This window comes from Podarcis melisellensis (genome assembly GCF_964234715.1).
Source record: "Podarcis melisellensis genome assembly, chromosome: 10".
In the NCBI taxonomy this organism is placed as follows: Eukaryota; Metazoa; Chordata; class Lepidosauria; order Squamata; family Lacertidae; genus Podarcis; species Podarcis melisellensis.
The window spans coordinates 40881058-40908575 of NC_138542.1; the positions used below are offsets into that span (position 1 = coordinate 40881058).

Sequence of the window (27518 nt, forward strand, 5' to 3'; positions counted from 1 at the left end):
AATCTTCTGTTTTTTGTTGAAATGAATTGTATAGGATTTTTGTTGTAATGAATATTGTGATGATGTTTGCAGGAAAGCTGGAGATTCTCAATACGCATCTAACAAAGCATGCATTTATAGCTTGCCTCTTGCTAAGGACCAATTGTGTTCAAATAATTTATGCATTTAAAAAAAAAAAGTTCTTGCTGCCCTCAGTACATTTCTGTACACGGTTATTTCAACATGAAACAGTTCCCCATCATATTCTCTATTCCTTGTCCTTTTTCGGTGCCTAAAGTGTCCTTTGCACTCTTAATTGTGATTTTGGTCAGAACATTATAAACATTGGTGTGCTGGTGTATTTGACTCTTGGTACAATGACCTGTGTTATTTGTAGGCTTAAGCTACTTAACAGACATCATCTTCACATAAGACTAGACCAGTGGAATAAACGAAGGCAGTTTTTATGATAATTATTATATTTATTACTACTGTATTGTTTTTCTTTTTAATAGAAAGACGTCCTATCAAACTTAGCTGAGAAATTTAAAAGCTGGCTTTCTTTTTTACCATATAAGAAAAAAGATGAACTACTTCACCAGTTGGTAAGCTGCAACTCTGCAATTTCCCCTCAACAAGCCTTATTTAATTCCCATATAAATATGTTCTCTACATGACATAGCCAAGTATGGCAAAGTGTTTAATGTTCAAATCTGCTTAAAAGAGGAGGGGACCAAAGCTCAAGCTTTGCATATGTTCTGATGTTTTATGAATTATTGCTTAATCATTTCTTTAGCCTGGTAGAAGCACACACCTCTTTCTTCCAAAACCTGGTTAAAATTACCTACTCCGTCAATATCTTGTTTTGTGATTTTGTTCACAAACTTTGAAATTTAAAAATGCTGTTTTCAGCCTTAGAGTGCTTTAACCAAGAATTCTATATCTCCTTTAATTTGAGAATTGCTTTTGAAAGGTTCTGTCTCTGTTAGTGACATCTGACTTGTATTGTTGTTCACCTGCATGGCCAAGTTTAATTTACAAATCCATCTAACTTCAGGGCTTATTGTTGACTGAAGTTATGTATATTATTACTATGTGCTTTGTATTTTACAGCATCTCAATTAATGGTTGTGTGTGTTCATTTCAGCAAACTATTCATATAGCAGAAGTGATCTTAGCAGTGATAAGCAGTCACATGACCATTATCGAGACTTTCCATAGAACTAAGAAGTCTTTGGCATGTTCCTCCTAGTTCCCATACCCTAATGGGTAGGGTACAAATGCTGTTGTTGTTGATCTGACACAACCTGAAACTAAGCCAAAGCATGTGCAACTGAAACAACGATATATTGCTTTCCCATTAGCCTTGCCTCCACTTCTCTCTTCTGTCGTTTTCCATGTTGAATGTTAAGATCTTTGCGGCATCTGTCTTCTGTTCAGTAAAGAACCATGCAGACTTATGGTGCTATATTAGCAATAACAACAGCAACCACAGAATGCTTTACATCAGCGTTGGTGGCCCCCTTTTTGTTCTGAGGGCCACATTCCTCTTGGGACATCTTCCAGGGGCTGCAAGCCAATGATGGATATGGCCATCTCATAGACACGTTCTATCACAGGCGCAAATTTCCTTCACCTCAATGGATGCGTGCACATAAGCTGAGGAGGGAAAGTTATCATCCTGTCCAACCAAATGATCAGTTGGATGACTGCAGAGGGGCAGCTTGCTTCCTTATCAGGGGCACTGTGCTCTACCCACCTCAGCTCTGTGTCTAGTTGAATCCTGTCCCCTGCCTGCCTTTTGCCTCACTCTGCAACCAAAATCAGTGGGGTCTTAGGGGAGGCATTTGCCGGATGGTGGTGGTTCAGACTCCTAAAGTAGGAATTGGCCATCCTTGTTTTATATATTGCATAGTGATAGGGGGGAAATATTTTATTTGAGAAATGCTTGTGTATGTGAAAGTGCTGTTTTTTCTCAAATGAAGGATGTTGGTTTTCGCTCGGAGGCTCTCTGCACCATCCTGCAACAGGAAGTTCTGCTGCAGGAGGATGTTGAACTGATTGAGCTACTTGACCCCAGTATCCTGTCTGCAGGGCAGCCCAAGCAACAGGAACATGGACATCTTCCAACGCTACGCTCCCTAGCAACTCCTAATATTTGGTATTGCCTTGGGCTATCTGCATAGATTACAAGCTCTGTTGGAGGAAGTATCTTGCTCTTCACATATATAACCTCTTAGAGAACAGGAATTGTCTTTCTTTCTGGTTCTTATTATTCAAGCTTCTATCCCATGGATTTAGAATTGACTTCACCTTTGTGTATTCTTTGCTTTGCATTAATTTGTGCAGTGTACAGCAGGAGCATATTTTCTTAGGTGTGAAATTTTGAAGATGGTTAGCCACAAGTGTGCATGTGATATTCCCTTCTTAACAGTTTATTGCCCTATCTCTTGCATTGATTTTTACTGCTCTGCCAATTGATAAGCCCATTTTTCTTAGTGAGCTTTCTATTTTGTGGGCCTGTGTTCTGGGCTACTTTAACATACTCTCCCCCACCCACCTCCCCGATATGTTTATTTGAGGCTAATGGAAAGAGTGTGCTGTTTCCACACAAATTCAGGTTCTTTGGATTTTGCATCATTTGATTAAAATCTTTTTTTCTCGTCTTGGGAGAGGCTCACTATACAAGCCTGGATGTAGAATATATACTGCATAAATATTATGTCTCTGGTTCATTTTAGGCAATTCTGTTGGTTCTTCTGGTCCGTTCTTTAGATTACATGGGTTGCACACATAATAATGTTGTAATGACCAATGTTTCAAGAAGTAGCATTTGATAAGAGAATGTAAATTTGTCACAGTTTGTCACATGCAAGAAGGGAACTAGACTTATTCATGGTGAATGTTTTAGCGTCCCTGCAGAGACTTGTATTTTGCAACAATTCTGCAAATGTGACAAAAACAAGTGAGAGAAGCTTTGCTGTTGAGCATATATGGTTTTAAGAAAAATAATGACCAAGCCATTTGAAATGATGCCACAAAAAGATCTTCCATATTCTGCTTTAAAGGAAACCAAGCATGCACTTTTGGACTGTAATGGTCAGATTAAATGAATCAGAAACTTGAAAAACAAAACTGTCAATAGATCAGCATTTGGTTCCCTGAAGAAATATGCCCCCCTTCTGCTGTCCTACTATATTGGTATTAGCAGGGTAATTTTTGAAAAAAGGTTTTAAAAGAAATCAAGGACATACATTTCACACAAAATAATACCTAAATTAGAAATAGCATGAATTCCTGTTTTTAAGGCAGAGAAAGCTATACTAAGATACTGGGTTTCTTGATTAACTTATATTGACAGCTTTTACTTAACGTATGTTTCAGGAGAGCAAAAATACTTTCTTAAAGACACTTTAAAACATAAAGATCCATCTCCAGAAAATTGAGTTAGGACTCTGTATAGTTCCATACCTATTGATATTATGGTTTCCTTCATATGACAATCATACTTTTCATTGCTGTTCTTTGTTTTTAATGAAAGCTGGGCAACACCTGGCATGCCCAGAATCTGGGCAAGCCGCAAAAAAGCAAGATGTGGCTTATACTGGCTATTTTGTTTTGCAGGGATATCTCATTACTATTTGCCTTCATCAGCACGCTGATTATTCTTCCTTCTTCATGGAATGGATCTCTTGGATTGGTGGGGGGAGTAGGCTTGTTGGTTTACATGTGCATACGAGGTTTGGACACACTGAACACAGCCAAGCTGCAAATGTCTCTAAGAAAATGCCAACTCCAGCTAGAAGATATGGTGACTAATTGTCGAGCCTTCACTAACCTTGTGAGAAAATCTCTACGGCTCATTCAAGAAACTGAAGTCATTTCCAGAGGATTTACTCTGTGAGTCTGATTTTTAGGCTATTTTATTATTTGGTTCAGTCATCCCTGTTTAACCAGGAGTGAATAAACTTTCCCTTTAAAATGTCTAAATCTAAGATGTTTCACTTATTCACATAACATATTTGTCATGAAGCTCGAGTCGCTGGTACCGAAATCAAGCTGATTCATGGAAAAGAGATAACAAGGTTATGCATGGGAATGAAGTGGGTTTTGATATGTTTGGCACAATTTTTCAGCAACCTCCGCGTTAAGCGTTTCAGTAAAAAGTACCTGCAAAAGACACACACATTGAAGAGCTTCACAGCTGGTTGGTTGTGTTCTTCCTGTAGTCTGATAAGAAGAAAAAGGTCAATTAACTCATAAGAAACAACTTTTTGTACTTGGGAGCTGAAGGAAGCCAAATCTACATGCAAAACAAACATTAGATGTGTGTCTTGCCTAAAAAAAAACCCCAATCCTGATGAAGCAGCTTTTAACTTTTTCCAAGTGCCTGCTACAAACTTTCCTCAAGAGATTCATTCCTAAATTTTCATATGCTTTGGTTGCAAATATACCAAATTCAAAAAGTGCACACTTCTTTTTGGGACCAATTTTCACTTCACAAATATTAAAATGTTTCACATTTAAGATTCATTTGTATTAAGATTTAATTTGGATTTTGCATTATTCAAAACCATATTTTGTTACAATTTATTTTTTTCCTGAATGACATGTAATTTGCTTAAGAATAGTTTTAGAGAGATGTTTTAAACATGTTGAACATTATACAGGTTATGGAAAGCCCTCTTCCACCCCCATGACACTTCGGAACCTTTAAATGCAACATAATTTAATATCATGTGTTTAGGGGATTATTTGTTTCCAATTCTGCTTTTAGATGAATGGCTACACTGAGTTATAAGAGTCAAAATTCTTCTAGATGTATATTGGCTTCAAAGATTACTTCTAACATACTTCATAAAGAACAAGAAACAGCAATACTATCCAGAGTTTGTTGCTTAAACATTCTCATGTGTACATAATATTTTAATCTCTATTTACAGAGCATATGCTTCTAATACTAGATCTGCTGTGTAGTTTGCAAATGCAAGCAGCTACATGTAAAACTAAAAGTGTAGCCATCTTACAGTAAGCGAAGTTCCCAAACGCAGAGAATTAGTCTGAATTGAGCTTTACTGACAAAAAAAGGAGATTGTCTTGTGGAACGTTTAGGCATGTGGTAAGACAATCCAAGCTTTTTCTTGGCAAGGTAGCATACAATTAAGAATAGTTAATATTATAGTTAAAATGGTACTTCAAAAGAGCTAAGTGTTAGCTGCAGTCTGATCAAACCCTGAGTCAAAATACTTATATTTTATTTTTGCAAATGGACCGTGTGAAGAAAATAGTCTAGTTCTCCAGCTTCAAAAAAATAAAAAGTTAGTGGCTAGGATCCAGCTCAGAGAGAGCATTAGCAAAAGGCACTTCCATTTCTGAATGTCTCATTTCATCAATTGTCTCATGATCTGCAGGAGCAGTTTTTCAGGGTATGGAGCAAGGAAGCCTCTTAATGAAGCAACTGCAATGGGTAGCTGCCACATGCTCACTATTAAGGATTTGGAAGACCACAATAAACCTGTGGCTCATGCCATTTGTCACTTAGCTTCTTCAGTCTGAAAGCCTGGCAGAAGTATGTTTCTTTATAAAAACATGAAATTGGTGCCTGCAGATCATATAGGATTCTGAAGACTGGGAAAGACAGATAGGAATTTTTGCATATAAAGACAGAAGCGATCCTAAAGGCCATGATATTTGTTTATGTAAATGTGTTGTCTTTCTCTTCACTTTTAAAGCGGGATTAAAGTTTGAATGACTTTATGCATCGCTACTAGCAACATGTGGGCTTCTTTAATTTGTATAATAATGAAATAATCGTTCAATTTCTCGATATGCATGAAGGTATATTACATAAAATGAAAACATGCAAGATGATAATACTGATTTATTTTGTATTTTTATCATTACTTAGGACATCTGTACAGTTGTATCACATTTTACTTTTCAAGTTTGCTTGACAGGGTCAGTGCTGCTTGCCCATATAATAAAGCCGGACAGCATCCTTGTCAGCATCTCATTGGTCTTCGGAAAGCAGTTTATCGGTCAGTACGAGCCAACTTCAGAGCGTCAAGGCTTGCTACCTTGTATATGCTGAAACAATATCCTTTTTTTGAAATAGGACATACTGGAAAGGGCTAAATAGATGTAATGCAGAATTAATGATTACTAGACCTCTTTTTATGTTTATGTTCATTTTGTCTCAAGAACTTAACACAACTTTGTGTTTCTTGTCCATGGCCTTAATATCCTACATATTCACTAACTCCATTGTTTGGTTTTCTTCATAACAATTTTTTCAACCTACCATGCAGCACACACATCACTTTATGCTTGCAAGAACCCTGGCTAAGTTAAGGACTGACCCACTTCATGGCTGAGTGGAGATTTGAATCTGGTTTCCTTGGTGTCAGTCCAGCACTCTAACCCTGTGATGGGGACCCTCAGGCCCAGCAGCCAAAGGCAGTCTTCCAGGACTCCCTGCCTGGCTTTCATGACTTTCACCAGGCCACATTCCTCACTTGTGCTACTTTGCACTCTCCTTGAATATTTTTGCCTGGCTTGAACATTCTGATAATGCTTCTTCCTTTCCTGGATAAAGAATAGAGAGGTGTGTGTGTGTGTGTGTCAACTAGCCTACTGTACAGAAATAAAATTTTATGTACATGGCTCAACTGCAATTCCTCCTCCTGTCTTTGGAGTAGAGGTCATAGAATTGCAGCGTTGGAAGGGACCACAAGGACAATCTAGTCCAGCCCCCGTAATGCAGGAATCTTTTGCCCAACATGGTGTGCAAACTCACAGCCCTGGGATTAAGAGTCTCATGCTCCACCGACTGCACTGTTTAGCCATATGTTGAAGTGTGGGGCAATGGATTGCCCCTCTTTGAATATTGTAAGTGGTATTGATTAGTGTTCTTTTTAATGTAGATAAATTTTGGCATTCAATAAAGATGGATTAACACTTGAGATGAATCCTATTAGTTTCAATTTTGTTAACAGTTTTTTGTTCATGATTTGTTGCTAAATAGGAAAAAACACAATCAAATCACTTGTGGTTTTTTTTGTGAACGAACATGTCTTTATTCTGAAGCTTGTTAGAACTGGAGAAATAGCTGTTTCTTATTTATACATAAGAGCACTTTACAGAATCTTTAACTTGTTTGAAAAGCTTGTGGTCTCTTTTTTACCTGATGTTTGCCCAAGTTGCATGTCATACAAAAGCTTCTTTAACTGCCTTAACACTAACTAAACTTACCCATTGAATTCTGAGAGCGACAATGTGACAAACTACATCTGTGTGGTGCCTTTCAAAGAACTGGGCCTTGGGCTCAGTGAAGAGCAGGTGTCTGAGGAAGAAGCACACAATCTCACAGATGGCTTCAGCCTGCCAGCACTAAAGGTAATCCAGCCATCAGGTTTAACATTGGCCTATTTTGTAACTACTTTCCACTTTTAGCAATTAAGCAAGAAAACCTGACTGAGCCTGTTAACAAACTTTAAAAAACCCACCCAGGCCAATAATAATAATAATAATAATAATAATTTATTATTTGTACCCCGCCCATCTGGCTGGGTTTCCCCAGCCACTCTGGGCGGCTTCCATAGAAACCAGAAAACACTAAAATATCATACATTAAAAACTTCCCTGAACAGGGCTGCCTTAAGATGTCTTCTGAATGTCAAGTAGTTGTTTATCGTTTTGACATCTGATGGGAGGGCGTTCCACAGGGCGGGCGCCACTACCGAAAAGGCCCTCTGCCTGGTTCCCTGTAGCTTTGCTTCTCGTAATGAGGGAACCGCCAGAAGGCCCTCGGCACTGGACCTCAGCGTCCGGGCAGAACGATGGAGGTGGAGACGCTCCTTCAGGTATACTGGGCCGAGGCCGTTTAGGGCTTTAAAGGTCAACACCAACACTTTGAATTGTGCTTGGAAACGTACTGGGAGCCAATGTAGGTCTTTCAAGACCGGTGTTATGTGGTCTCGGCGGCCGCCCCCAGTCACCAGTCTAGCTGCCACATTCTGGATTAGCTGTAGTTTCCGAGTCACCTTCAAAGGTAGCCCCACGTTGCAGTAGTCCAAGCGGGAGATAACTAGAGCCTGCACCACTCTGGCGAGACAGTCCACGGGCAGGTAGGGTCTCAGCCTGCGTACCAGGTGGAGTTGGTAGACAGCTGCCCTGGATACAGAATTGACCTGCGCCTCCATGGACAGCTGTGAGTCCAAAATGACTCCCAGGCTACACACCTGGTCCTTCAGGGGCACAGTTACCCTATTCAGGACCAGGGAGTCCTCCACACCAGCCCGCCCCCTGTCCCCCAAAAACAGTACTTCTGTCTTGTCAGGATTCAGCTTCTGAGGCCAAGGCTCAAGTCAGCTGCCTGGAATATATTAAGTTAACTTACATCTTTGGGCTGGACTCGTTTGTTACCTTTCGTAAGCTTTAGTTGTGGCCTCTTGAAAGGATATTTAATTATCAGAATAAATTGCTATAGCATGGAAAATTGGGAAATCCCTGATTTACATATTTTTTATACTTTTTAATATAATTGTTTAAAAAGAGGGCACTGGATGAGTTCCAGCAGTTATAGGCCATTGAGGTGGATCAAAAGAGTCAGACAACCAATCTCTCTCTGTCTCTCTGTTAGAGATTTTAATAGAAATACAGTAGTTTTTTGGAAGTCAAACGGAATCCGTTCCAGAACGTTTGAAAACCAAATTGCAGCTTTTGATTGGCTGTAGGAAGCTCCTACAGCCAATCAGAAGCCGCAGAAACACATTGGATGTTTGAGTTCCAAAGAACATTCACAAACCGGAACAATCACTTCTGGGTTTGCTGTGTTAGGGAGCCAAAACATCCACGTTCCAGGGTGTTCGGGATCCAAGGTACGACTGTAGCTCTTACATAACTGAATAAGTCATTCATTTAAAACATTTCTGCTCTGCCTGACTACACCCCAAGGTGGTCTCTGTGGTAGCACTCGCTTTGTGCAATGTCCTCCCCTTACAGGTGCCAACTTGGTCTTTTAGCAACTTAGTTAAAGCCTACTTGTTGGCTAAAGGTTTTAAGTGACTTATTGTGTGTCCTATCCAGTTGATTTTAGCTACCTTAAATTCTATTTGTAGTCTTTTTTATATTGTTTTAGTTTTGTTGTTGTTGTTTATCTGCAATGTATATTTTCTTGTACCCTGCCCCGATATTAATATTCATGTATGGTGCATTGTAAACCTTAAAAAAAAGTTTTAGTGGTTTGGTAATCATATTATTGTTGAATTGCTTAACATGTATGAAAAAGCAGGAAAAACAAAATGTTATTGTTTTCTGTAACAATTAGGGTTATAGTAACTTTTCTGTATTTGTAGGTTTTATTTCAACTTTGGGTTGGACAAAGTTCTGAATTCTTCAGGCGGCTAATTCTTCTGCTGTCCCCCTCCAATGCATCTATCAAGACTCTGATCAGGCCAGAACATTTGCCACTGTCGACCTTTACTGATGTGACTCAGGGTCTTCATCATGCACATGCTGCCTGTTTAGAAGAGCTTAAACGGAGCTATGAATTTTATCGGTACTTTGAAACACACCATCAATCTGGTTTGGAACGTTCAGTCAAAAACGAACAAAAGTCAAGAGAACTAAATCGTCTCCACACAGCAGTACGCAGCCTACAACTCCATCTGAAGGCCTTGCTTAATGAGTAAGCTGTTCTCTGGGAGTGATTTGTCACTACACACAGGTCCGCTGTCAGAATGCTTATTATCTGAAATCTCAGTTCTCTGAACACAAAGAAGTACAGTGGTACCTCAGGTTACATACGCTTCAGGTTACATACGCTTCGGGTTATAGACTTCGCTAACCCAGAAATAGTACCTCGGGTTAACAACTTTGCTTCAGGATGAGAACAGAAATTGTGCTCTGGTGGCGTGGCAGCAGCAGGAGGCCCCATTAGCTAAAGTGATGCTTCAGGTTAAGAACAGTTTCAGGTTAAGAACGGACCTCCGGAACGAATTAAGTACTTAACCCGAGGTACCACTGTATACCCAAACCTTGCTACACAAACTGCTGATTTAGATATCAGAACAGCCAGAGTTTGCCCACTTCCTTACTTCTTTCTGTTTTGCTGATTAGCTGCAGCCATTTGGGGCAGAAACCATTGAGGGAGACAGATCAGGGAACAGAAGAGATCAGGCAAATCAGTTTTTCCTTTGTTTGACTTTTGCTGATTGGCTGCAGCAGTTTTGGGCAGAAAGCATGGAGGGAGAACCCATGGATTAGAAATGTTCCCATAGAAAATAATGGAAATCATCAGCTTGTTATGCAACTGCTCTCTAATGAACGATTGCCTGGGAATGCATTGTGTTCCGATACCAGTACCTGTAGTTTAATTCCAGTTGTAGTTCAAGTTTTTTTAGAAAAGAAAGTAATATGTAATGTTGCAATCGGAAACTACTGATAAGATTTATTGAGGCAGATATTGCTGTAACTTCTTTGCCTTGTTATTCTAGCTCTTATTTAATCAAACAATCTAATTTACGTTCAGTAAAGAGGTGTGTTGTACTAGCTGTACACAACTACATGTGTAATTATATAGAATACTATTAAAACAACATTGAGTGTTTATTAAAAGGGCTGATATTTGGAACTGGTTATATGAGAACTGCAGATTGTTGAATAATACATACAAAAAGCAAGAGACCACAACCTAACAGAGTTTTATGTTTGCTGAAGCCCATCTATTTTAATATGTTTTCATGAAAATCAGTGGGCTTAACTGTGAGCAAGTGTGCATTAATGACTTATTTGTTTTACCCAAGTTTCCAAGTTTTATTGCGGCAAAAGCCAGTGACACTAAACACCACAAGATCAAACAAAAAGAAATCAATAACAGCATCAGAAAAAAAGAGATTACTGAGATTACCACTAAAGGAAATGATTGTACTGTACTGATAATTTTTTAATGAGAGGGAACAGAAAACTGATTCCATTTTGGTACTATGTCTACTTGTTATTTAGGCTAGGGTTAAACTAAAAAAGAAAACATGGATGTGTGTTCTTAAACAATACCACCTTTGCTGATATGTGTTCGTCTATTCATATTAATCCTTCAGATGTGCTGTTTGAAGCAGAAACGTTTACTAGTTCCCTAATAATCTCTTCATTCACTTGCCAAAGGTTTACAATGTAAACTTATGCATAGGTAAAGGTAAAGGGACCCTGACCATTAGGTCCAGTCGTGGCCGACTCTGGGGTTGTGGCGCTCATCTCGCTTTATTGGCCGAGGGAGCCGGCGTACAGCTTCCAGGTCATGTGGCCAGCATGACTAAGCCGCTTCTGGCAAACCAGAGCAGTGCACGGAAATGCCGTTTACTTCCCGCTGGAGCAGTACCTATTTATCTACTTGCACTTTGACGTGCTTTCAAACTGGTAGGTTGGCAGGAGCAGGGACCGAGGAATGGGAGCTCACCCTGTCACAGGGATTCGAACCGCCGCCCTTCTGATCGACAAGTCCTAGGCTCTGTGGTTTAACCCACAGCGCCACCTACGTCCCTATGCATGTCTACATAGAACGAATTCTCACTGAGTTTAGTGGTACTTACTCCAGGATTCAGGATCCAGGATCTTTCTGAATGTCTTTTTAGATGGAGATGCAGGGAATTGAACGCAGGACCTTCTACATGAAAAGTGTATGTTTTATAACATCTCTCCACAAGTGAAGTTGTTCTTACGAATTTATGGATTTCTCTCTAGCCTTCATTAGAACATAGCTGCTAGACACTGTGCAATGGTTGTGGTCTTTTACTGCTGTTTCAAAGGCTTGGATTACTTGTCTAAAACTAAGTTCACCCTTTAAGCCCTGACCAGTTGCTTCTGGCACCTTGATATCATACATATGGGCTCTGCCTACATAGGTAGAACTGATAGACTGTAAGAATAAAAAAGGAGGATATAAAATCTGGAGACTTATAACTGCAGTCACATCAACTCACTGCCCAGGTCCATAAAATATTTGATTTGTGTACTAATTAAGTGGTTTGTTGTTGTTTTTTGTCCAGAGTAATAATTCTTGAGGATGAACTTGAGAAGTTTATTAGTTCCAAGGAAAGCCAAGAACTAACTCTGGAGGCCTACCAAGTTGTAGAAACAAAACTAAGACTTGTTCAACCGCACATGCAAGCAAGCAACAGCTGCTGGGAAGAGGCTATTTCTCAGGTGGAAAAAATGGTTCGAAGAAATCCAGAGAAAAAAGGTAAATTGTCTTCGCAAAAGCATTGAGAAATTCCAGTCACAGTAAAATAAAATCTTCAGTAGGCAGTCATATATGCAGTAAATAGTAACTCCAGTATTGCAATAGCAAAATGCCTGGGTTTGTAAGTAGGTTTTTAAAATGCATTAAAAAGGCAATGTGGATTGCACATATCTTTCTGATTTACATAAGTGAAGGGCTACATGAACTCAGACTTTGGGTGTAAATCTGGAGGGAGATACTATCTTGATTGTTCATAGCAGTAGATCTGAGCTTGCCATAAATTCATGGGATCCACTGTGTACTTTCAGCTGTGATTCATGACTCCTAAAAATATCAACTGATGTCCTTAAGCTGTTGTTTATTATGTTTATTTTTAAAATAAAAAGTAATTAAAACTTAGGACAGTGTCTACCTGCTAATGGATTCTTCTAGCCCTTTGGGGCAGATTTAGGTAGGGAAGGGGAAATTAGCTGACAAGAGTCCAATGGGATGACATTCAAAAAAACAAAAACCCAATTCTTCTGACTCCTACTTTCTCTGCTGCTTCTTTACTACCCCCAGGCAATCCTGAACCATCATGTGAGATCAAGCATTGCCCCATGGTACCTTTGCTGCAACCATCTGTGCATATAGAGGATAAAGACCCAATCCCTGAAGAACAGGTACAAATATTATAGTCTGCAAAATTCACAAAATGTGTCAATATGTGTATGTTTATTTGATGATTGAGGGAAGTATAATAGTGTTCTGCAGTCGTATCAGGATACTTTATTCAACAGATTAAGTAAATACATAGGCAGAGGACTTTTTCTGGAAAAACCTAATAAAAATATACATTTAAAATGTACCAAAAATTCGCTTCTCATAGAGTGGAAGCTTGAACATGATGAAAATGGTTGTCAGTTGCATCTTGTCACTTGCTATCCTTATTTGCTGCAATGTTTGTGCTGGCAAAGAAAATTTCTGCTGCTGTTATATAGGATAAGAGTCTAGTGCTAGGTATCTAGCAGGAATGAAAAACCTATAGCCTTTGCATCAATCTGTATCAGCATGGCCAGTGAACAGGAATGATAGGAGCTGTAGTCCAATAACTAATGGCAGGCCACTGATTTCTCCAACTTTGGCATTTTCTTAACATGTGACACCTTGGATGTAAGGCTATGATACTAGTGGTGAAGCATCATTTTAATATACAAAGTGTTTAAGAAAGTGGGTTACTATTGTCAACTAAACATTTCATCCACCCTAGAGAATCTGTTGACAGCCTTTGTGTGTCTGAACTATATAAACCTGAAATACCATAACTGACCTTAATTAACATTCTTTCAAATATTGGTAGAGTTATTTCAGAATTCCCCTTGGCCTATAAACCATACTTGGGATCCAAATCTTGGAGTTTAAATAAGTAGTTAGGAACCATCACTGTCTTGCAGTATTTGAGTAATTTTTAGATGCAACAAGATGTTTGTTAACTTTTTCCTCAGGAACTTGAAGCATATGTTGATGATGCAGATATAGACAGCGAGTATAAAAGAGATGACTTTTATTACTTTTCCCTGGAAGACAGAGAGAGGCAAAAACGTGAAAGAGAGGAATCCAAGAGAGTGCTGCAGGAATTAAAATCTGTGCTGGGATTTAAAGCTTCAGAGGCAGAAAGACAAAAGTGGAAGCAACTCCTGTTTAGTGATCATGGTAAGTGTGACTTTTGTTGTTAATTTAAGGAAATCTGTATGCAACTCTCTTTTCTGAATTGGTTTAGCTTTTGATGATCAAGAGTACAGGGGATGCTCGGATTGCAAACATGATCCGTGCGGGATGCACATTTGCAACCCGCAGCGTACGCAAGCCGCGTCTGCGCACGCGCGGGTTGCGATTCTGTGCTTCTGCGCATGCATAACTGCTGAAACCCAGAAGTAACCCGTTCCGTTACTTCCGGGTTTTGGCAGTCTGCAGCCCGAAAAAACACAACCTGAAGCGGCTGTAACCCGAGGTCTGACTGTAATACCTTACAGCTCCCAAGGTCCTAAAGTACTATACATTACAATCACAAATTATACATATTTAACTTGAGCTATTTCAACCTTGTGCAGTTGAAGGCTGCTCATTGAAATTGCACAAATGCAAGGCCCATTCAGCATGTGGGCTCTGGGATGCTGTTTCTCAAGATCTTGTGGGGCCATCCAAGGATAGGCTTGATGCATTGGGTGAGAGTTTCTCTAGACTCACAGAATTGTCAAGAGTATTCATAATTTGTTCTCTTGAAGGATCCTTACAGATTTTCCTTCTAGATCAGAGGTGGGGAATTTATCAGTGTGAGGGCCACATTCCCTTCTGAAGGCATCCAGAAGCAAACATGGGCAGAGCATGTTTTGCATTTATTCAGTAGCAACCAGTGGGAAGCAATGTAACAGCTCCAGTGTATGGGTGGTGAAATTACTAGATTTTTTTTTTAATTTTCCATTTTGTTTTATAGTTATTCTATCCCTCTTAATGTTTGAGAGGGCATATATACCTGTTACCTTATGTGTCCAGCATCCTCTATAGTAAATGAAATTCATATTTTTTCACTGAGAGCAGTACATCCTTTAAAACTTACAGTGAAGTTATTTTGAATACTCATTCCATATTTCCCCCTCTTTCAAGCTGCAATGAAACCCTTGCCTGGTACAGAGCAAGAGGAACCCATAAATGTTTTGGGTTTGCCGAAGAATTTGGAATCAGGCAAGCAGGTGTGCAGCAGAGATGACAGCTTGGAAGAAGCAGTCTCTGACTTCAAAACACAAGCTACTGATGGTGAGAAAGATAGGGTAGAGTACCTCTCTGATGAATCTGGTAAGAACAAAAATGACATTGCTGCAAATGGTGACTCTCCAGAAGTTGAAAAAAGAACATGTTACCAATGCAATGGAGAAGGTGAAGAATCTGAGTCAGTTGGTGTGGACAGAGCTGATGTGTCGCAGCCACCTGAGAGAGATGCGTTACAGTCCTCCATCAAACAAAGACTGGCTGAGCTTCATATATCAGCAGATTTGAATTTCACATCAGGACTCGCAGCACAGGTTGCTGCCAGGTCACTGACATTTACATCCATGCAAGAGCAAACATTTGGCGATGAAGAGGAAGAGGAGGAGGAGATACAGGAGAAGGAAGACTTTTTTGAAAAACACAAAGGTGAAGTAAATGACTGCAAAAATGAAGAATCATAGAGCCCACCTAAAGTTTGCCTTGCTATTTGGACACAATGGAAGGCTAGTGGGATTAACAACAGCAGCACATGCAAAGATTCAGCATTGATAATATTGGATGTTGAAGAGAAGATAACCATTAAAAATCATGACTTCAATTGGACTTTACTAGTCTTTTGAAATATATCCATGTGCAAATATCAACTAGACTCCAAGTGTATAGTATGGTTCTTACAGGTACCACAAATGACTGGCATTTCTTTTAATATTTTATCTTTATTTATTTATATTATTAGGCATTTTTTCCAAAAATGAAAAAGCAAATGGTCTAATTGTCATTTCCTTATTGCTTATTATAATGTTGACATTAATTATGCAACTACTTGAAATGGTTCTTTAACAAGAACCTAACTCCATGTGGGTTTTTCTGCCCACTTTGCGTCCTCTCCTTTCTGCATTAGATCACTTAATGACCTGCATATTTGTTGAGCTGTTGGTTCATCAGGGCCACAGCCTAAGATGTGGACTGTTTTGTTTAATGAAAGCCATAGCTTGTGTATCCTGGGATGCTAACCTAAAATAATAATAAGTTATTAGCAAAGGGTTACAAAGCAAAACAAAAACCCAGCACAATCTTCTATATTTTAACTTCTGGACTATGGAGAATAATTTGACTGTTTCATGTTTTTGCAGTGATTTTTCCATATTGCAAACACTCCCAAGTTGTCACATGTGACCCCCCCCCTTTTGCAGATAAGGGAAATTAAACAGATTCTGATCAGGCCTTCTCCCCTGTTTCTTTCCATCTGTTACCTTGTGTAGATAAAAACAACTTTACTTCTGCAACAGAGACTAACTGAGACTTGCTGTCCTTTGATTTTAGTTTCTACTTTGTTTTCCATTGGGTCACATTCTCGCAAAATGCTCCATCCATAGGTAACTCAGATTCTCGTTCTATTGGTTTCATGTTTAGTCTGATCTACAAGTGTTTTCATGTATTTCACTTCAGCACTTCCACCACTATTAGAGTAACTGCTTCAGCTGATTTTCCCTACTGTGGAAGGTGGTGGCAGCAGCTGTTGACTTCCACACAAGGAATAAAGCCACAATAACTGTATTATTATTATTTATTTAATTTATATAGCGCCCTATACCCTGGAGGTCTCGGGTCGGTTCACAGAAATGTGAAATGATGGAGGGTATGCCTTGCTATTATGTTGTAGCAGCAATATGGTTGGCAGATTCCCAGATTGGATTAAAACCCTAAGAATGCTCTATGTTCTGCAAATTTTGCAACATCAAGTATAAAGCAAGGAATTCAACATCACGGTATTACGGTCACTTTGTTAGCACAAGCAATTCTGCTTGCCTCATGGAAGAATCTACCCTCTCCTCCCCCTAATGCACTATTCCAGAGGGAGTCTCCTGATTGCCCAGAACTATTGGGGGACACAGGATGAGAGTGGAAGAAGCTGTATTGTGCTAGCATGACTTCTGCTGGCTTTCACCAGTGCAACGCTTTAGTGGAATCTGGGCCAAAGTGCATTGCTTTGTTCAGTAGTGGAGTCAAATGAATGTAACAATTCTATTATCACAAATATGATTTCTTTCTAGTCTGGGGACTAGAAAAATTACAGCAGCCTGAATTTGCTATAACATTTTAACGTAATTAGTTTTTTAAAAAAAACATTTCACTCATCAGCCCAAAAGACAGAAATATGTTCAGTTTCCTCCCAAAAGTCCCATTATTCATTTCAGACTTTAAGAAAAAACCAAAAAAACAACCTCCGTCCATCTCACACATCTTTTTCCAAGGTTCTTCTTTTCCTACTTCATGTCCATACTTGGGCTTTTTCTTCTTCTTGGATCTGGCTTCATTTGTTGAGTTGTTCCTGAGTGCAGGTGGCTCCTTTGCATAAGCTGAATAGCACAAATTCATGGGTACTTGCTCTCCTGGTATATTTCAAAATAAAGTACCAAGCAAAATGTGTAAATATTCAACAACAATCTACATAAGAGTTCAAACACAGTCTGTGACCCAGATGGGCATGTGTATGCACACTGGAATTTTCTGAGAACTTTAAAGAAATACTTTAAAGAAATGGCCCTGAAGGCCCCAAACACTTGAAACACTATGAACTCTATCCTTGGCTTGAGATTTTCTTTCTAGTAGGGGCAAAGCAACAGCCTTAAAAAAAGATATTGGCCATTATTTAAGATTCTCATGTAAGACATTCTTTTGCAAATCATTAGCTTGAACTCTTCCATAATTCCTGTGATTTGTGTTACCTCAAAAAGACAAAACATCCAAACCCCAAAGTGCTCATGAACTGAAACCAATAATTTTCTAATCTGAGCATGTGGAATTTAAGACAAAATAATTATTTTTCCATACCTGTCAGTGGCATAGCAAATACAGCTAGAAATATTGTGTGAAATCCTTGCTTGAGTATGTTCAGGGTAACTCTGCAGGCTGTTTTCAAGAGAACTGGAATACAAAAAGCAAATTAAAGTACTGGAGTTACAAGAGAAATCAGGGTACACTTCAGTACACTTTGATTACTATCTATTTTATAATTTTAGAGTATCAGAACACAGTGGACTTTTTTCCCCCCTAGACTCAATCACAAGCTTAGTCCAAAGTTTCCATTGCTTACTCATTCTTCACTTGAAACCTAGTCATATAATAAAAAAACCTAGTTGTATAAGTTAAACCCATAGGTGAGTACATCAGATCACCTATTTTTAATTTGAATTCCTAACAGGTAACATGTCTCCCTCTCTGTTCTCGTTAAGGACTCTCACAATTCTTTCAAGGTTTTTTAAGCATTCATTTTAGATCCTTCACACTGAAATCTTACACGCTCTTACCTAGGTGTCACCCCCAGAGTGTAGGACTTATTTCTGAATTAACAGTGCAATCCTGTATGTGCATGTTGCTCAGTTCACTAAGGTCTTCCTAGTACTTTCTGGTTTCCCTTTTAACAGCAGTCCTCAGAGAAATGCAAAGAGCAGAGCAGAGATGTATGCAGATGCAGTTTGTAACTGGGAAAGATGTTGGAAAGGAGGAGCCTTAGGGAGCAGTGGAAAGGCAGGGGCCTTCAGTCCTTGCAACTGCCTCAATGGGGGCAGGACCTACTGGGAAGAGGTGCTGTTTTGGTTTCTTTGAATAAAGAGTTAACTTCACTAACGTTGTTTTTATTGCCTGACTCTGGCTCCTGACATGCAATTATACTTGAATTACTGATTGGGGCTGGGGTGGGGGATAAACCACATGTGGAGCTGACATTTTGTTTTACTTTTAAACTAGTGCAAACCACTTTATAAGTGCTTACGTTTTGCTTTAAAGTTTACCATAACCAAAATAAGTATTAGAACATTGAGTGAAATTAAACATCCTATTACAAATATTCCATCTGTGCAAGCATTGCAGTTTTCCAGATGGAACAATAACTCCTCCCCTCCCATGTGCTGTTTTGAGGGTACTCCCACCTCACCCCAGAACCAGTTATGGTGGGGCATGCAGAGGGAAAGGATCTGGTAGGTGAATCTTGCCCTTTGTTTCTGATACTAAATTAGTTGAATTAAATTCACACTTTCACTGAATCATTTGCAATATTCAGTGTGGCTGTGAAGCCCAGAAAGGGTATTTTAAGATAAGCAATCCAAAGGTTTTCACTTTCTCTTGAATGTTGTTCCATATCTTTGGTGTCTTTTACTCCTCTTAATCAACCATTACTTGACATATCATGGTTCATACTTAGATTCATTCCTTCTTCTCTAGAATCCAAAACTCATTCTCTGTGATTTTAAAAAACCCTACTCTTCATCGTGCAAATACATAGTTCTCCAGTTTGCAGTAAAATAGAAGGTGAGAGGGGCAAATATCTGCTTCATCAGCACTGCAGTTTTTGTCTATTTATATAAATGGTTGTTTATAACTTGACTTTCTACTGAAGATGAATTTCTTGCTAAATGATATTGGCAACAGCTAGTTATGCAATGCACAGTGCTGGCTCACTGTTCAGGCACTTCACTAATGAATGTGGGTCGGTCCCGTCTTTATACCTGCTGACTGAAGTAAGGCACAGTATGTATTATTTTTCCTCATGCAGTAGCTCTGTGGGAAACTCTTAATGATTCGGATAAGATCTTAATGACTCTGCAGCAGTCCAACACAACCTCTGCAGAGAGAGCTTCTTGTCACACCAAATGAAAAAGTTGCTAGCCAGAGACCATATGAGATTAATCAGTAGAGGGAAGCAGGCAGCACTTGAGGAGGCTGAAAGAGAATACTGGACACAAAAAGGCCTATAAAGGAGGACTTCATTCTGGATAAATCCCAGTCACCCTTTGCATGCCTTTGAAACAGGGATAGTGGAAGTGTGGCCCCAGATATTGCTGACCATTGGCGATAATGGGAGTTGTAGTCCAACAACATTTGGAGGGCCACAGGTTAGCGTGGCGGAGAGGCCAAGTTGGTAGCTTTTCTCCTAAGCTCTGTATTGCAGGCTGTGTACACTTCTGCAGATTAATGGCGGCTTTAAAATGCCATCAAGTTTCTGAAAAGTTGTCTGTACATAGTCTCAGACTCTGTCCTTGCCATTGTGGCAGCCTGTGATCACAATGCGAAAGTCAATTCCCTCTGCGACTTTACCTTAAGGTTAAGCCTGTACATTCAGCTGAGAGATTTCTCATCAATATATGAGGTGATGTCCCATCTCTACCTCACTGCTGCTACTGCTTTGGAATGGAATTCATTTATACAGAGAGGGAACTTGGTTTTTCAGCCAGAAAGCAGAAAAGAGATGCTGCAACTGAGGCGAACTGTTTTCAGGAAGTGAATTTATATTGTGCTGAGATTGACAGGTGCTTAATTATGTGACGTAAGTTTCCTAGAACTAAAGGTCTGTTTTTTCAAGTTCTAATCATTTATATTAGCTTAATTTGATGCTGATAAGCTTGTTTGCTAAAGAAGCCCTTTCCAGATTTCTGCTGCCTTTGTTTTGAATGTTTGTTTGATACTCTATCAAAGTGTATACAGACAAATGCAAGTATTTCATGAGAAAGAGCAACACTACCAGCTGGATTGTCATTCTTTCCTGTGTAAGGAATCATACCTGTTTCCTAAATTAACAAGAATGTACATAGGAGATTGTAACTTTTGAATAAGTACTTTATGTAATAAAACATTATTTCCTGTTTCTGAACTTCTCTTTTAATTCTTCTGATGCTTGACTTATATAAACTGTACTTTTATATAACTTTCTGAATTTCTCCTTTCTCTCATTAAAAGCTATACTGCCCTCCTCATCCACTCTCTCTGCTGTGTTGCTTTGTCACAACAATTCTTCAAATAATTTGCTGGTTTAGCCCCATAGACAAGGTTAGATGGGAACATGGATGGAGCTGAGCTTCGGGCAATGGCCATCCACACTGTGTAAGCAGGGTGCAAGGTTGTTTAAGAAAAAGTTGAATCAATACAGGGCTAAGACGCAGGGCTAAGTTTTACCCATTTGTTTGGCAATGATTTTGGGGGTTAGCTTGCCTGACTAGGAGCATCTCACCTGACAGCACATGGAAGATCTCAAGAATATTGCATAGCACATTAAAACTAAAGTAGCCTTTAAAACCGTGTGCCCTTTTTAAATTTAATTGGTGTGCTGTATTTTAGCTCCACACACACACACCAATTAAACAACTACTGTGGATTTTTAACCTATTAATTAAAACTTTGAATCCTAACATCAGAAAGAAACCGAAACAACTTCAAACTTCCACCACTCTGTGAAAGTGTCATAATATGATCTACCAAATTATCTATTATGATGGGATGCAACAAACCACATTTAAAGCTATGTATCACAGGTATGTCTACACAGAGTAAAATACCTCAGTCTATAATCAGGGGGTAAGTAGTAGCCCCTGTTGTAATTGTTCCTTGTCAGGGCAATCTGCTTTTGAAGATCTTTCACTGATTTGCTGTATCCATTGAAAATGTAGTTGGCAAAGAGCAGCTTTCCTCGAATGTACATCTGTCAAAAATACATAAAACATCAGCCTGTGAGTAGAATGCAAAAGCTGCCTTTGAGGAGACATACAGGAGAATGGGATGCGGTTTTGTCTGGAGCCACATTACCAATTTTAAATTCATTAGCAGGCCATATCACACCATCACGAGTCATCCTGCTCACCTGCTGAACTGACTGCCCAGAACTAAGTACAATATCACAGCTTTCCCCAGCACTGGAGAGACCCAGCACCTTCTAAACCTTGGCTAGGGTACCTCCACCACTGGCATTCTTCTGTATTGTAGTATGAACTAATGTTTAGTTTGTCACCAGCAAGACATCGTTAACCTTTTTAGATTAACTGTTTTCAGCTAGGCGTTTGCCATCTTGCTCCTGGGGTAGTTCATTTTGTTTAGTGGCAGGCCAGTAATCCAGCTCATTAAGATTTGCTGTTTTTAGCCAATTGTATGTTTCATGCTCCAGGCTAGGCAGGTTTCTCAGCCAGCTTGCAGAAAGAGACACCACCTGCTTCAGGTTTGTAACCCATTTGTCTGAGTACAGGTGCTGGGGCTTGCTTCTGAGTAGATATGCACAGGATTGTCAGTTGTGGGGCAGCCTGGGCAGATTCAGGTCTGCATTTATGGAAACCCTCTCAAACAAAGGAGTCCTGAAAACTTTTGATGTTGCCCTCTAGAGAGTGTTTTAATCGAAATGTAAAAGTTGAGGAAACTGAAACAGGTACCTTGAATAATGTTTGGGTTGATCACTTCTATGGGATAGTTTCAAGGATTTCTTTTATCCTAATGTAGCACAGTTTGGGGATAATGTTTCCTTACCTGCATAAAAAGAGGCAGCCAAGCATTCTAGAAGAAGGGTCATAGCTCAATGGCAGAGTGCTTACTTTGCAGGCAAAAAGCCCAAGGGCCAGTCCCTGGTATCTTCAGTTCGGTTGGGACAGACCCCTGTCTGGAAGCCTGGAGAGCTCCTGCCAGAATACTGAGCCAGGTGCATCAGTGGTCTGACTCTGTAAAGGCAGCTTCCTACATTCTCAACTAACACCAAGAGAAACAATTGGCCTACTTTGACAGTTGATTGGGAAAAAGCAATCAAGTGCAAAAGGTCATTCTTATAGGCCTTTCGTCAGTTAAGGTAATTGATTCAGGTAAGCCAAACTTGAAGAGACTGTGCACAAACCAGAAGACAGATAACACTATATTTCTGCTCTTTCATGACACATTTTATTCACAACCATCGAGGATTATTATAAAAAAAAACACTTGCTAACCTTGGTATTTGTCAGTTTGTAAAGGCTAAGCTATATTCATTATACAAAATTATTTGCATTCTTACTTGGGAACAAGCTCCAGCAGATAGGCTAGGATTTTATAAATTTAGCTTCGGCTCTGCAGCTTGTGACAATTGTTTTCACGTCATTTTTTTTTAACTCGGGCTCCCCAGTTTGCACAAACATTCATGATAACCCTGGACAACCATATATTTTATGAGACCTTCTTCCTCACTGGGTTGAAATTGAGGAGGGGTCAACAGTAGTGGTTCAGAAACTGAAGTAATTTGCAAATAGGAAGTAGCTGCAACAGATTAAAATGGAAGGGAAATCTTGTTTTATAGATTAGTAAATATTAGTAAATATTAGTAAATTTATAGACAGGGGCCCTCTGCTGGACAAACCTAGAAGTTACAGTTGCTTAGAGGTGACTACAAAGAGATATTTTGCTTCCTTGCTTGCTTGCTTGCTTGCTTGCTTGCTTACTTGCTTCTTGGACAGGAATCCAAGATGCTAGCATGTAAAAATACCCTTCAGGTGAGTCCAATGCACTCATTTATTTATTTGCTTCTGGAAGAGCAGGTATACACTACTTACTGGATACAGGCATACAATGCCCAATGGAATAAGTGCTCATTAGTAACCAGGGAGAGAGTCATGAAGAAGAAGTCCAGTTGCCCCAGTAAGAATAAACCTTACTCTCAGTCCTGGGAAGTATTTGTCCTGCATTCATTGTAACAGAGTACAGTGGTACCTCGGGTTAAGTACTTAGTTCATTTCGGAGGTCCATTCTTAACCTGAAACTGTTCTTAACCTGAAGCACCACTTTAGCTAATGGGGTCTCCCGCCGCCGCCGCCACACTATTTCTGTTCTCATCCTGAAGCAAAGTTCTTAACCCAAGGTACTATTTCTGGGTTAGCGGAGTCTGTAACCTGAAGCGTATGTAACCTGAAGCCTATGTAATCCGAGGTACCACTGTATTTTAAACATGTCCCTTGCATTGGGAAGGGATCATGCCAGCTATTTCGTTCTTGCTTCTGTTAGGCTCCACATTCAGAAATAAGGTGGAGGAGTCACCTTTCTAGAGTTCATATCATTTGCTGAGAACACATTATAGGCCCATTCACTATAGTGCTTCCATCTCTCCCCCTTTACCCAACTATCTAAAACAGTGAGAGAATAGAGATATTTTACTTAGTTCTCAGATTAGAAAAATGAGCAGTTGTTCTTACCAGACCCCTTTGAGGGAGAAACTGGAATTTTATGTCTTTTTCCAGTCAGTGCCATATCTTTCACTATTCTGCAGAACGAAACCAATCATCCTTATGTTCCAATTATTGTGATGGCACTGATCCCAATGGACAAGAGGAAGATGTCAGCATTGTCTTTGTTCTACATCGCCATTTGCTATGAAATGGGGAATAGACTGTCTTGAACAAAGAACACAAGAAGTAGACTCCAGCCATAGGATCTGGAAGCCATTTGCTCGGTATGAGTTGAAATGACCTAGATGTGTGACAGGAAGGTTATAACCTACCAAAAACATGCCAGGAGCAATATTATGCCTTTTCACCAGTAGTGATCCACAGTGGCCTGTAAATTCATCTGCAGACCCAATATCGTATTTGAGCAGGCGAAAAGAGTCCAGACGACCCTACAAAAACAAAGACAGCATCATTATAAGACTAGGTCAACAATAGCAATAATAAATCTTATTCTACCAGATGTCAGAGCACAATGTTCCCATTGAACAAGTCAGCATTAAAGGAATTGAATTATTCAGCTATTTACTGCTCACATTGGCAAGTGGCCCAAATACATTTAACTTAGTGATGGACATGCCTAATTGTCAGAATGTCCCTCTGATGTACTCCCACCTTACCAAAAAAGGGGGGCACTACTGTTAATTTAGATCTAGTGTGTATAGGGAAACAGCAACAGCATTCATGCTCAGAAGAAGCTCACCCATCTTAGGGCTGTCATATTTTGAAGAGCAAAAAGAGGACACATTTGCCAACTTCTACTTTTAACTATAGGGACGCAGGTGGCGCTGTGGGTTAAAGCCTCAGCGCCTAGGACTTGCCGATCGAAAGGTCGGCGGTTCGAATCCCTGCAGCGGGGTGCGCTCCCGCTGCTCGGTCCCAGCGCCTGCCAACCTAGCAGTTCGAAAGCACCTCCAGGTGCAAGTAGATAAATAGGGACCGCTTACCAGCGGGAAGGTAAACGGCGTTTCCGTGTGCGGCTCTGGCTTGCCAGAGCAGCGATGTCACGCTGGCCACGTGACCCGGAAGTGTCTCCGGACAGCGCTGGCCCCTGGCCTCTTAAGTGAGATGGGCGCACAACCCCAGAGTCTGTCAAGACTGGCCCGTACGGGCAGGGGTACCTTTACCTTACTTTTAACTATGGATCGCTGTAACGACTCATTTTACATACCCATGAAAAAGAGGACGTGTTCTGGAAAAAGAGGTCATATGACAACCCTAGACTTATACCCCAATCCACAAACGTTATAAAAGGACGTTTTGTGGCATTAAACTCCTATGTCAACAACCCAATTTCTCTGTACTTGTAAGAAGTCAAAAATATAAAATGAAGCGATTTTTTTCACACCAAGATGTTATTCAAAAACTTCTTGCTTTTACATCAGTTATCGGCCCAGTTCAAATGCGACACTAAGTTATACCATGGCTAAGTGTGAACAAGCAAGCATGTGGCTGCTCACAGGAAAATATCCTTCCCCATTGCCTACTAATGCCATGCTACCGGGACCTAAACCATGGTTTCACGTAGCTTTACATCCAAACTTGGGCTCATGGTTTGTCTGGGGAACAAACCAAGAACAAACGTTGGTTACAGCTCATGGTTTGTTTGGAGCAAGACAAACCATAAACCTAGGTTTGGACGTAACACTAAGCCACCCACGGTTTAGCTCTGGCTAGCATGCCAGCAGGACAATGAGGCACCTGCAATTTTTGTGTGTTCATGCTTAGCCATAGCTTGGCTGAGTGTTAACAGGTGAACCAGGTCACTGATGCGATTGAGACAACACCCAAGAGCCCTACCTGTGTACATGGCATACTCCTGTTCTTGTTCTTTCTCTCATAGAGCTGTTCTAGGTGCTTGTCTGTTCTGGGGTCGTAATCTGCCGCTCTCAATGAAGTAGTCACACAGACCACAGTGATCTGCTCTGAGGAAGACATCTGGTTGTTAATAATGTGATCATATTCCAGGTCTGTAACATATGGAATCTGATGGTTGCTGCATCTGCATATCCTCACTTCATCTCCCAGCATCGTTCTTCGAAGGACTACAGGGCAGGCACTGTGTGATGCAGTGCATGCCTTTTCACTGTCATGAGAAAGCAGTGGTAAAAGGAGTGTAAATTGGAGTGTGAATGAACTGAAGTAACAAAATTTTAACCAGCTTACACTTACTTGATCTACCTAACAAAGTATCTCTGTTTCCCAGGTAATTCAAAAGGCTGCTGCAAAATCATATCTCTGCCTGAAATTGTTTTTATCATCATGATGCTGTTTCTCTACAACTTCTTAATGTGCCTTTTGGGATCAGCTATTTCCTTGAGGGCAATCCAACATTTTGTCACAAACCGTAGTTCCTCTGTTTAGTTATTCATTTAATTAAGGGGCTTAATGCAAAGGGGCTTACAATATTTTGCTCTTCACCTCAGTCCCTGACCCACCAGAGATCATTGACCAGTGTGACCAAGGCAGTTTCAGTCTCACGATGAAGCCTAAATCCCAACTGGAAGGGACCTAAATGGTCCGCATCCTCCAGGTGTGCCTGGAGTTGTTCAGCGACCATCCACTCAATCACCTTGCCCACACTTCTTTTCTCCTTGCATTGCTCTACAAATAAACCCAGAGTCCTGACTTTAGCTGAAATCCATGGTTTTCTAAAGGTATAACTGTGTCCACAGCACGTTGATGCTCTTTCTGATCCTCCAGAGCAGAAGAACTAGCCAAACTCGTATAAAGAAAACTCTAGCAGATGCTCTTTGTGTGGATAAACTGGCTGAACAAGTTCTGAAGACAGCTTCAAACAAAATTCGGGCAAGGCGCTGAATAAATAGTGGTAAGGTCCTGAAGTGTGTAAGACACAAATGCTTATTTCTGTGGAAAAACAAGAACAACTTGGTTCCAAGGCTACAGGAACTGAACCTAGCATTGTTACAGTGATAACATTACAAATGTAAGGAAATGTTGGTCACTTGCTACAGGACTGCTTTCTTCACATTCCTAGTTGCAGATTGCAACTTCAGAAATCCAATCCAAGTAAACGTAGTAAAATTAAGGCCACTGGATTGTGAGCAGCTCAATTCTAGTCTATTTTACAAAGATGAATTATTGTTGGAGGGTACAGAACCATGTATGCTCCCCTGAACTCCTTGGAGGAAAAGTGGAAGATATAAACATAATAAATAGAATAATAAATATATCATATATATTTGCAAAAAGCTATTCTAAATTGATCTAATTGTCATATTTTCCTTCCTTCTCCAAAGTAAAAATACTGTAAAATCACCTGAATATGTATTTGTGTCATTCTTAAAACATATGCTCCAAATAATATAAATGGCATTTGAAGAATCTTAGTAAGTCTTCGAAGAACACAGTAAATGGTATTTAGTTTTACTTACTTTGCTTTGTGAGAGGTTTGGAGTGTGTCATTGTTTACATTAAGATGAGCCACGGGTGGTTTATTTGTTCTGAAAATGCTGCTCAATAAATGAGGGTCTCTGCAAGAGAAAATAAACACACTTAAGAGTTTTCCTGCATTTCCAAGGTATCTATGCTGATAT

The 27518-nt window shown here is 39.9% G+C and overlaps 2 protein-coding genes across 8 annotated transcripts in view; one reads left to right on the forward strand and one right to left on the reverse strand.

Moving 5' to 3' along the window:
* The window catches only part of VEZT (vezatin, adherens junctions transmembrane protein), a 33127-nt gene extending 15656 nt beyond the window's left edge, over positions 1-17471 (forward strand). For 2 of the 4 annotated variants that reach the window (XM_081926626.1, XM_081926628.1), the window contains exons 3-12: positions 495-584; positions 1965-2140; positions 3604-3879; positions 5925-6074; positions 7227-7374; positions 9336-9667; positions 12024-12217; positions 12779-12879; positions 13702-13909; positions 14861-17471. In XM_081926626.1, the coding sequence (XP_081782752.1) occupies positions 495-584; positions 1965-2140; positions 3604-3879; positions 5925-6074; positions 7227-7374; positions 9336-9667; positions 12024-12217; positions 12779-12879; positions 13702-13909; positions 14861-15423 (2238 nt within the window). In that variant the 3' untranslated portion in view covers positions 15424-17471. The remainder of the gene's footprint in view (positions 1-494; positions 585-1964; positions 2141-3603; positions 3880-5924; positions 6075-7226; positions 7375-9335; positions 9668-12023; positions 12218-12778; positions 12880-13701; positions 13910-14860) is intronic. The other 2 variants (XR_014172123.1, XM_081926627.1) reach the window with 2 other exon arrangements.
* The window catches only part of LOC309378511 (uncharacterized protein), a 31140-nt gene continuing 20137 nt past the window's right edge, over positions 16516-27518 (reverse strand). For all 4 annotated transcript variants that reach the window (XM_081926623.1, XM_081926625.1, XM_081926624.1 and 1 more), the window contains 6 exons: positions 27357-27455; positions 25762-26047; positions 24237-24353; positions 21295-21437; positions 17798-17890; positions 16516-17355 (listed from right to left, as the gene is read on the reverse strand). In XM_081926623.1, coding sequence (XP_081782749.1) covers positions 17277-17355; positions 17798-17890; positions 21295-21437; positions 24237-24353; positions 25762-26047; positions 27357-27455 — 817 coding nt within the window. In that variant the 3' untranslated portion in view covers positions 16516-17276. The remainder of the gene's footprint in view (positions 17356-17797; positions 17891-21294; positions 21438-24236; positions 24354-25761; positions 26048-27356; positions 27456-27518) is intronic.